The following is a 9,290-nucleotide window of genomic DNA, read 5'->3' on the forward strand; positions in this document are numbered from 1 at the left end:
TGAATATTTATTTTTCAATTTCATCCCTTAGAATTTAATTTTTATATTAACTTTGGTCCTTATTTTTATAATTGTTATTTACTTTTCCCTTATTATTTTTTAATTGAAATTTTTTATATATCAAATTTGATCCTCATTCTTTTGATTGTTACTTATTTTATTTAAAATAATTTATAAAATGTTTATTATTATTATTATTATTATTATTATTTTAATTTCTTCATCTTTTAATTTTTTAATTTTTTTAGATTTGATCTCTATTATTTTGATTATTATTTATTTTATTTGAAATAATTTATTAAATTATATTTTTTTTTCAATTTCATTCTTATTCAAATTTTTAATTTGTAAGATTTGTTCCTCATTATTTTAATAAATTTTAAAAAATAAAACATTAATAAGTTTTTTTCCAGTTAATTTTTCATGAGATAAATAAATACTAAAAAGTGTTTTCCAACTTATTTTTCATTATACTACTAAATATTAAAAAATAATTTACTTTTTCAAAATTTATTTTTTAAAAAAATTATTTTCCAGCCAAAACAGGACCTAAACCATATTCAGCAACTAGAGGCCTGCCTGACTTCTCTTCCAAGACGGGAGTATTTTATTAAATGTCTCCAGTTCACGAAGAAATCACTGTGTTATAAACAAACAAATCAAGAAAAAGGAAGCGATTCTTTCTGGATATTTCCATCCGTAAATTCAGACTAAATTTCTTACCAATTCGTGCTTCAATTGTTACTGGGTTTTGCTCCTGGTATGTTTCTTTAGTCTCCTTTTCTTTTTCGGTTTAGTGCGATTAATAATAATTGTATTTTATGTGCCTGTTCGATGCAGTTAATGTTAGATCAGTTTATTAGGATACAAAACAGAATCGATGATAGTTAGTTAAAGCTGTCATACACGCTCTTGAATCACCGGGCACACTGCACTCAGTGTTCTCTTTTCTGTCGTAAAAGCTGGAAGTTAATGTGTGTGCTGCTATAAGTGTCGATTTTGTGCGGAGTCGAAGGTCATCGGTTGTGAGTGTGTGGGTTTTGAGAATCGAGGGAGAAAATTGTATTGAAGGTTTATATTACGAAAAGGGTTGTTTATATTATCTATTAATTTTGGCTATTTGGCCCATTTAAATTAGTATTCCTGTTGCAAGTTCGGGTTTTGGTTAGATTGTAAGTGATGATCAAATTACTAGTAAAAGCCATTTCAATTCTGGAATACTTAATGAGATCTTTCAGTCCAACGTGAGGAAGGATGAGGGAAGTCTTTGTTCATGAATGCCTGCCTCAACTTGGAAATCGATGAAGCTAGAACCCCTTTTTGTTCTGTTTTCTTTTCAACTATTTATATTTATAGCTGAGCAAGGACTAAAAGCAGGAATCTGATGTTATGTTGTATCGTTAGTTTTTTTATTATTATTATTTTCCTGTGTTTTTTTGGTTAATATTTCCATGTTGTTACGTCACCATGACTCTGTGTAGAGTGGGAGCAGGATTTGTAGAACCTGTTAAACTTTACTCTGTAGTATTGTGATGAACTAATTCGTGTATGACAGGAAAAATCTCAAATGGAAACACAAAAAAGTGAACCAGCAAAACAGCAGTCATCTGCAGCCCTGGATCCGGCCATCACTTCATGCCGAAGGAAGAAGAAGGATGATGCCACTTTTTTGGAGGATCTGAAGGATCACATCGATGAGTTCATTCATGCATCTATGGATGAGCACAAGGATTGTTTTACGAAGACTATCAAGAAGGTTTGTTCCCAGCTCCATGTTCAATGTTTAATTGCTAATTGCCAACTGACAATGTGCTACTCTTTTTATAGTGTAATCGGAGAGTGTGTGCATTGGTTGCTGACCTAAGACTTGGGTTTTATTTTCAGATGTTTGGAATGTCAAAGATTGTTGCAGAGAGGAGTGGTGATGCTAAGGAAGTTGAAAGTTCTTTGCCTCTCCAAACTACAGTGGCAAAGTAGAATGTCTTCATCCTTATTGTAATAGCTCATAGTTAAACGCTAGTTTCAGTTATGGTAATGACATTTGGTGCAGCTTGATAATCTATTATCACTACTCTGTTCGGTTTGACTTGTTAAATGCATAAAGTTTTAATTCTACTGAGGACATCTTAGAGCTTGAGTGTTTTTGTTCCCCTGAAGTTATTAAAGCAAAGCGTTTCCAACACCTCGAAAGCTCGGAGGTTCTACCCGGTGAAGTTCATCTTTCAATCTCACAAAGTTCTGGCATCATAAAGTGATGGAATGAGTTTGGTTTTGCAATGCCTCTGTTGCTGTCGTAAATGGTTGCCTTAGCTGCAACATTTTGGTGGGCTAGCATGCCAGAGGATGCATTTCACTTGCAAGTTTCCTGTCTAGTTTTGCTTCAGTTGGGTTTGTTGGTTTGCGCGTTTAAACGGCTATACTCTCAATGCTCTGGGCCTTGGTGTATTTTCACGTGTTTCCTTATCATTAATTCAATTTTGAATTCGATGCATCACAGAGGTGTCATGGCAAGTATTTTTCTTCTTTCCAATTAATCTCCAGGTGAAGGGACAATCCGAGAAATTTATTTTCATATGAATTGTGCCACTTTGATTTTGATGCCATGGTAAGTAGCTGTGAAGTCGGAAGGGTAAAAATGCAGTAAACTGGATTCTCCCGTTACTGCAGTTATGAGTTACTTCTATTTTATTGTTTTCAAGTTTGAATTCAAATGCAAACTGAGAGTTGGAAAATTCCCGGATCAGCCTTATACCTTTCCTTCCCCATTCACTCTTATCCTTATCAAGGAAACGGCAATTTTCTGTGTTTCAATTGGAGGCAGAGTCTAAGGTAATGTCATCTCAACATGATCAATGGCCGTGCAATTAACCAGGCTTGTCGTGAAGAAGGGAAGGTCGAGGACCTCTTCCGTTAGACTGGCAAAGCACCAGCCAAAGAAAAGATCTCAACATGTGTAATATGTACAAGCTCGCCGATAAGCTTTCCACCACTTTTCTTCCTCGAAGATCGCTTTCGACATTCTTGCCAGCTTTATAAGCACCAGGTATAGGTACTGCAACAAAACTCTCTTCTTACCGGCAACGCTGTGCCAGGCCTAGTTCCATTTTTCAGTAGCCGCTATGCATTAGCTGTCATAATGGTTGGAGTAGAACAATTGTTCATTCATAAAACCAGTATCAGACATGATTGTAGCCATCTTCAGATGGTTTTCTATTGGGCATGAAGTCAAGAACTAAACATGTATTGCCTCTAATATAGTTTGAACTTCATAACTTCTTATCTTGTCTAAATCATCCGAACCAAACCCACAATTATAATAATCTCAATGCCCAATCACATTAGGGCTCTAAGCCTACTAGCATTATATAGAACACCGATCATAAGCAGTGTAGTCACTCGCGAGGCCAAACCCACTAGGACTATGCGCCAATTGGCACCACAGACTCTCTTTTTTTTAAGGAGTTTTATCATTTCTCTTCTCCGTTCTAGCTTCGGTCATGTATTGATAGTTATTAAACTTGATTATGGGGTTATTCAAAACATGACTAATCATAGATTAGGTAGATTAAATTAATTTTAAAAAAGTGACATCATTTAATTTTTTCAAAAAAAAAATTAATAGATTTTAATCAGATCAATTAAATCACAAGTTATTAATTCTAATTTTTGACCGAATCATACTAAATCAATTTCTTATTTATTATGAAACTCAATTTGAACCAAATCCCAAGACAAGTAAGTCTTGAGTCGGCCTTAGGTTGGGTCCGAGTTTAATAACCAAGACTTCACGAAACTAAACTCGTTTTTTTTATTATAAAGTTAAGGTGTGTGTATAATTCCTTAGTATTCAAATATAAATGATTGGTTAGGGATTGTGCTTATATGAAAATGTGGTAAATGTTGCTTTTTAAAGTATTTTTTATTTGAAAATGCATCAAAATAATATTTTTATTTTATTTTTGACAACAACATATCAAAACAATCCAAAAGCACATAAAAAGTCATTTTGACACTAAAAAAATTCAAAAATACGGTTGGACCACAATGTCAAACACCATCTTAATGCATACTAGATAAATGGCTTATGTTTCGCCACGAACTGAGCTGAATTTTTAAAATATTTTTCACTTAGAAATGCATCAAAATAATATTTTTAAATTATTTTTTACAACAATATATCAAAACAATCCAAAAGCACCTAAAAAGTCATTTTGACATTAAGAATATTAAAAAATACGGTTGGACCACAATGTCAAACACCATCGTAGTGCATACTAGATAAGTGGTTTACGCTTCACCATGAACTGGGCTGAATTTTTTGTTGTGTAAAAAAGTGATGCTCAAGCACTGTCAGTGTATTTTAAAAAAGAAAAAAAATTCAAGACTCTGACATCATAGAAGAAAAATAAAAAAACAAAATAACAAAAGAATATAGAATAAAAAGTAAAAATTCAGAGAATGATGACCAAATAAAAAAATCAATATCATGGATCTAAGGATGAAATTCAAAGCAAATTAAAATTTGATAAAAGGGCCAAGAATCAAAATTAAAAATCAAAACATTAAAGGTTAAACCTGAAATATCATTGAATTTTGAATTGAAGAGAAAAATTAAAAAGAAAATCAAATTCACTAAAGAATAATAAAAAAAAATAACAAGAGAACGATGATCAAATTTGAAAAAAAAAATATATAAGATAATGGATTTAAAGATAAAATTGAAAACAAATTAAAATCTGATAAAAAAACTAAGAATCAAAGTTAGAAATCAAAATATTGAGGGTCAAACCTGAAATATCATAACATAAGAGGGCAAACTTAATTTTTTTAATTGTAAGCACGAAATTCAAATGGGAGGAGAGAAAGAAAAAGAAAAGAAAAGGAAAGGGCGGCCGATGACAAACCATCATCGTAACCACCACGTGTGTCGTCCCACGTGGAAGGGGGTGTCGTGGCGCTTTCAACGTCATTGCAGAAGCTAGTGTTCCTTCACCAAAGACAGCTCATGCGTCGTTAGAAAAGCGCAGAGCCAACTTAATAATAATAAGAAAAAAACTCATTAACATGACAGAAACACCCTCGGGCATAAGGTTTAGAAAATATGATTTTAGAGTTAATTTAATCATTCCAATCTTTAAAATAAAGTAAAAAACAAAAAATGTATCATCATGCTAATTAAATGAAAACAATTTTTAAAGATAATTTAGTAATTTTACTGTACAACAACAGTATGACTTGACCATTATATCCCACATAAATTTAATAATAACATTTATATCCTAATAAAAAGATGAACTACCCCAGTAACTGAGCTAAATGATTTTACGTAGCAGGGGCAAAATCTCCCATTTACTATGCAAATCTAAACTGAGTACGTGTACAGTAAAAGTTTGATGAATTAATTTTAGTTTTTTGTTTTTAAATTGCAAACAGATTAATTTAATGTTCTTTTCATTTTTGTGATTTTCTGTCACGTGGGCAGGGAAGTAATTTGGAATTTGGGGATGGAACTTGCTAGCTAGGGTGAGGTTTAGAGCCAAATGGCAGTTCTTCGCCTGTGATATAAAGACAAGGCCATGGGGAACATGCATCTCTTACAATCCAGATACTTCTCATTCTTATCTTAAAGGTTGGAAACTATCCTATCATTAACCTTCTGAAGTCTTAACTTAGGCCTAAATATATGGCAAATCGTCTTCGAGACTTGGCATATTATCATTTCTTCAAGTGGTAAAGATTGTTTGGCATCATGTAACTTAAAGCAGCACTAAGTGCAGCATATAATAAGTCTTTAAATCGTAAAATTATAAAATTATAAAGTTTTTTTTCTTCATTCAAAGAAGTTTATACAAATAATAAGTAATTTCATCAATAAAGATGTGGTGTATTTATTCTTACGTGATAAAATCTTACCTTACAAGATCTAAGAAAAAAAATTAAAAGTGATTGGTAAGACTCCACATTTAAGAAAATAGACACAATTATGCTCCCTTATTAATTAACATCAATTTCAATACTCTTTCCATGATCATTTATAGTGTTCTAGCATATGATATCTTTTCTCTTGATGAATAATACATCAATTTTAAATATTGTTATACTTTCTTTTAAATTAATATACGTTATATTTTCATAAATTTTAGATATTGTTTGTTACACACCACGAATTTTAACAAGTAGATCAATAAAGAATTGTAAGCTTTATATGAACTAAAACGAATAAATCAAAGAATTCAAAGTATGACTTTGTTTTAGTCTTGAAGTCTAATTTCTTATTAGATCATATCTTAAATAAGTTATAGAATTTTCTATAGATAAATTATAATGTTGTAAACTTGTTTAAAAAACTATAGTATTTAGGCATAAACACATGGTGTATAGATCAGACTTTAAAGTATGATTTGTCACTCTTATTTGTGAAAATATCCCTATAAAATAATTTTAAAAAAAATTCCAACTCATAATATGTAGTTTTTATTTGTTAGGAAGAGTTTAAACAGGACTATATTTTCTTAATCCTCACACTATTAATTAAAAAAAAATCTATAGATACAAGTCTTTGTGAGGCTCATGCATTAATGAGTAAATACAAGGTATACAATGAAAAAATAACAATTCAAAATTCAAAATTATTGTAAAATTATAAAATCGATAATAAAATCATGATTTTACTTGATTTTACATGATTTTAATTTAATTTTATTATTTTTTTAATTTTTATATGATTTTGCATAATAAATATATGTTGATATGATTTTACAAAAAAACTGGGATTTTGAGAACCTTCCCCAATTCTTAATAATTAATGATATTATATATAACTAGAAAAATTACCTTAAAATAATTTGTCGGTAAGAAGGTTACATGGGATTCTTTACAACAACTTATGATCATTTCTTCCTGTTCTTTATTTGATTAAGTATCTGAGCCAACATTGGATGCCTAGGCTAGCTAGCTAACCCTAAAGGAACATGCCATGCCGTGGATATGGTTGCATTTATGGGATCATAGCGCGGGACTCTTTCATCAATGTATATGAGATTGTTTGGAAAGTAATCTCAAAGAAAGATCAAAGCATATTCCACAAAATTAGCATTCCTCTCTTTTCATTTACTGGTCCTTTCAATTTCTAATGCCTTTGATCTGTCTCTCCATGTATCTATATATAGTTTTTTGAAAATAAAAAATATTTTGTTTAATCACAAAGAATTAGGAAATATTAAATATATATGCACAGGAATTTTTAAAATAAATAATTAATATTCCCGAATCCCGCCTATTCATTCGCTACCCTCCTCTCTATTTGCTTTAACACACGCAACCCTCTCTATTCCCATATATATTATCTTTAATTTATTGGTTGGTTTGTATTCTGTCCTCCAATTATTCAAAAACTAGAGGTAGGACCATTATATACTGTATATAGTTTAGATCTCGACATATTTTTCGTCCATATAGTAACTTCATGTTGCATTATATATACTACTGGAAGAGTAAATGCAAGCACTGATCATAAAGGTTAAAAAACATAAAATAATAATATATTTCATTGCTTAGAAACTTAGAACATGATGAGGAAGGGATTAGAATCATCAAAAGATTCAAGATACCTTCTTCCTTGATACATTTATTAAGTGCTTATATTAGCAGCACGATAATAATTTAAAACAGATGACAACTAGAATAATAAAATAAAGGGTAGAATCACTGGTTTTGATTCTTCAATCAAAATCAGTGCTCTTTTGAAATTATTTAACCTGTGACAGCTAGAGCTAGCTCATGAGTGGAGCATAGTAATAGGAGGAGCAGAAAGCAGTGAATCTATATTGCTGCGGAAACATGAAGTTCGTAGAGCTATAGCTCACTGGAGCTTCATGTTTTTCATCCTGCATGTCAAAACAAAAAGATCAGCACATTTAGTCCTCTCTTGTGATCGATAATTCTAATTAATATATGGTTATTGTTACTATTTATTTATTTATTTATCTTTGTGGGGGGTCATTAAGTTTATGTTGTTGTCCAGAAATTATGTTTTGCCGTGGCTCAAACTCGTGAAAGAGAAATACCACTGAACTGTAAGCTTTTAAGTTGGAAAGCTATATATATATTTGCTTGTTAAATTCATAATTTAGTTGTCAAAATCACTCCATCGAAGCCACGTGAAAAGTGCTTGTGGGGTCTCAAAAAAATATAATTTGAGAGTTAATTTGCAAATAATTTCCTACAATATCTTATTATTCTCTGATAGGAACATGCTTTCTGCATGTAATTTTAACCATTTAAGGTCAGTCTCCATGAACTTTTATTCCTGTCGATGGAACCGTGATTTTGGTTTGGATTGTAGATGCACAGTTTTTTACATTTGAAAATCAATATATATATATATATATAGGTGGTTTTGGCTCTCAAAAAGCAAGAAAAATTACTCCTAAAAGAATATTAATACTGTTGAGCAATCCCTTCTAGAAGTGTAAAACACTAATAAAGAGTTAGAGAATCCATGTAAATTTAGAGAGTTAGACAGCAGTAGTGACTCCATAACAGTTCACTTTATTAGATTCAGATACCTTAATCGTGGCATGACATGGTTAGCTATAAAGTCTTTGAGTAGCTAAATATGCATTTGTTATTGTGATTTTACTTCGGTTTTATAAACTGCTATATATATACATCTTTTCCTCACCAGTCTTTGAGTGGCCATTTGCCCCGGTAGTCCTGTAATTAGGGAAGGGAACTCGGCCTGACTCAATATGCTTGACATCCTCCACGAGGAGTTCGTAATGCCTTTTCACTTCTTCAGCAGTTTTTCCACCAACTGCCCTGGCTACATTATGCCAACGGTCGGGTGTGTCCCTGTCATAAACAGCCAAAGCCCTTTCAAAGGCTTTGTTCTGCTGAGCAGTCCACGAGCCCGAACCGCGAGAGGACACGGAGCTTGATGCCATTTGTTTGAATGATGTTTTGGTGTAGGTTATGGAGAGGCTTGCTGCAAGGGCAAAAGATGATGAAAAGGGTGAGTACAGGGAGTTTAAAAGAGAAGAGATTGCAAGTCAAGAGGTTGATATGTGCAATAGAGGTGGCGATGCCTGCTCTTTATAGGCGGAGGTGAAGGGGGTGATGAGGTGGGGTAGGGCTAGTTGCAAAGAAATCTAGCAAATGCAGTAGAATTTTTAATGATTTGTCTCCTTCGGAACCACAAAATATTGAAGTGGAGCAACAACGTAGGAGAATCAGTATCTTCAATGATTAATTAACAACACAATTAAGTCCTTGTCTATCTTTATAATACA

At 32.0% G+C, this 9,290-nt stretch overlaps 2 protein-coding genes across 2 annotated transcripts; one reads left to right on the forward strand and one right to left on the reverse strand.

The window, feature by feature from the left end:
- Nucleotides 1–566: 566 nt before the first annotated feature.
- On the forward strand, nt 567–2,115 carry LOC133698917 (uncharacterized). Its single transcript, XM_062122028.1, has 3 exons — nt 567–760; nt 1,556–1,756; nt 1,885–2,115. The coding sequence occupies exons 2-3, from the start codon at nt 1,568–1,570 to the stop codon at nt 1,975–1,977; spliced, it is 282 nt and encodes a 93-aa protein (XP_061978012.1). The 5' UTR covers nt 567–760; nt 1,556–1,567; the 3' UTR covers nt 1,978–2,115.
- Nucleotides 2,116–7,519: 5,404 nt separating this feature from the next.
- On the reverse strand, nt 7,520–9,079 carry LOC133699141 (protein RADIALIS-like 2). The gene is made up of 2 exons (XM_062122290.1): nt 8,684–9,079; nt 7,520–7,886 (listed from the first exon to the last, which is right to left on the reverse strand). Exons 1-2 carry the CDS (start codon nt 8,943–8,945, stop codon nt 7,882–7,884), a joined length of 267 nt encoding a protein of 88 aa, XP_061978274.1. The 5' UTR covers nt 8,946–9,079; the 3' UTR covers nt 7,520–7,881.
- Nucleotides 9,080–9,290: the final 211 nt, after the last annotated feature.

Source organism: Populus nigra, chromosome 7 (assembly GCF_951802175.1).
Source record: "Populus nigra chromosome 7, ddPopNigr1.1, whole genome shotgun sequence".
Lineage (NCBI taxonomy): Eukaryota > Viridiplantae > Streptophyta > Magnoliopsida > Malpighiales > Salicaceae > Populus > Populus nigra.

Coding starts and splice junctions, on each gene's coding strand:
- LOC133699141 (XM_062122290.1), bottom strand. CDS start 8,945: ATGGCATCAAGCTCCGTGTCCTCTCGCGGTTCGGGCTCGTGGACTGCT.
- LOC133698917 (XM_062122028.1), top strand. CDS start 1,568: ATGGAAACACAAAAAAGTGAACCAGCAAAACAGCAGTCATCTGCAGCC. Junction 1,757..1,884: donor TTACGAAGACTATCAAGAAG/GTTTGTTCCCAG, acceptor TTTTATTTTCAG/ATGTTTGGAATGTCAAAGAT.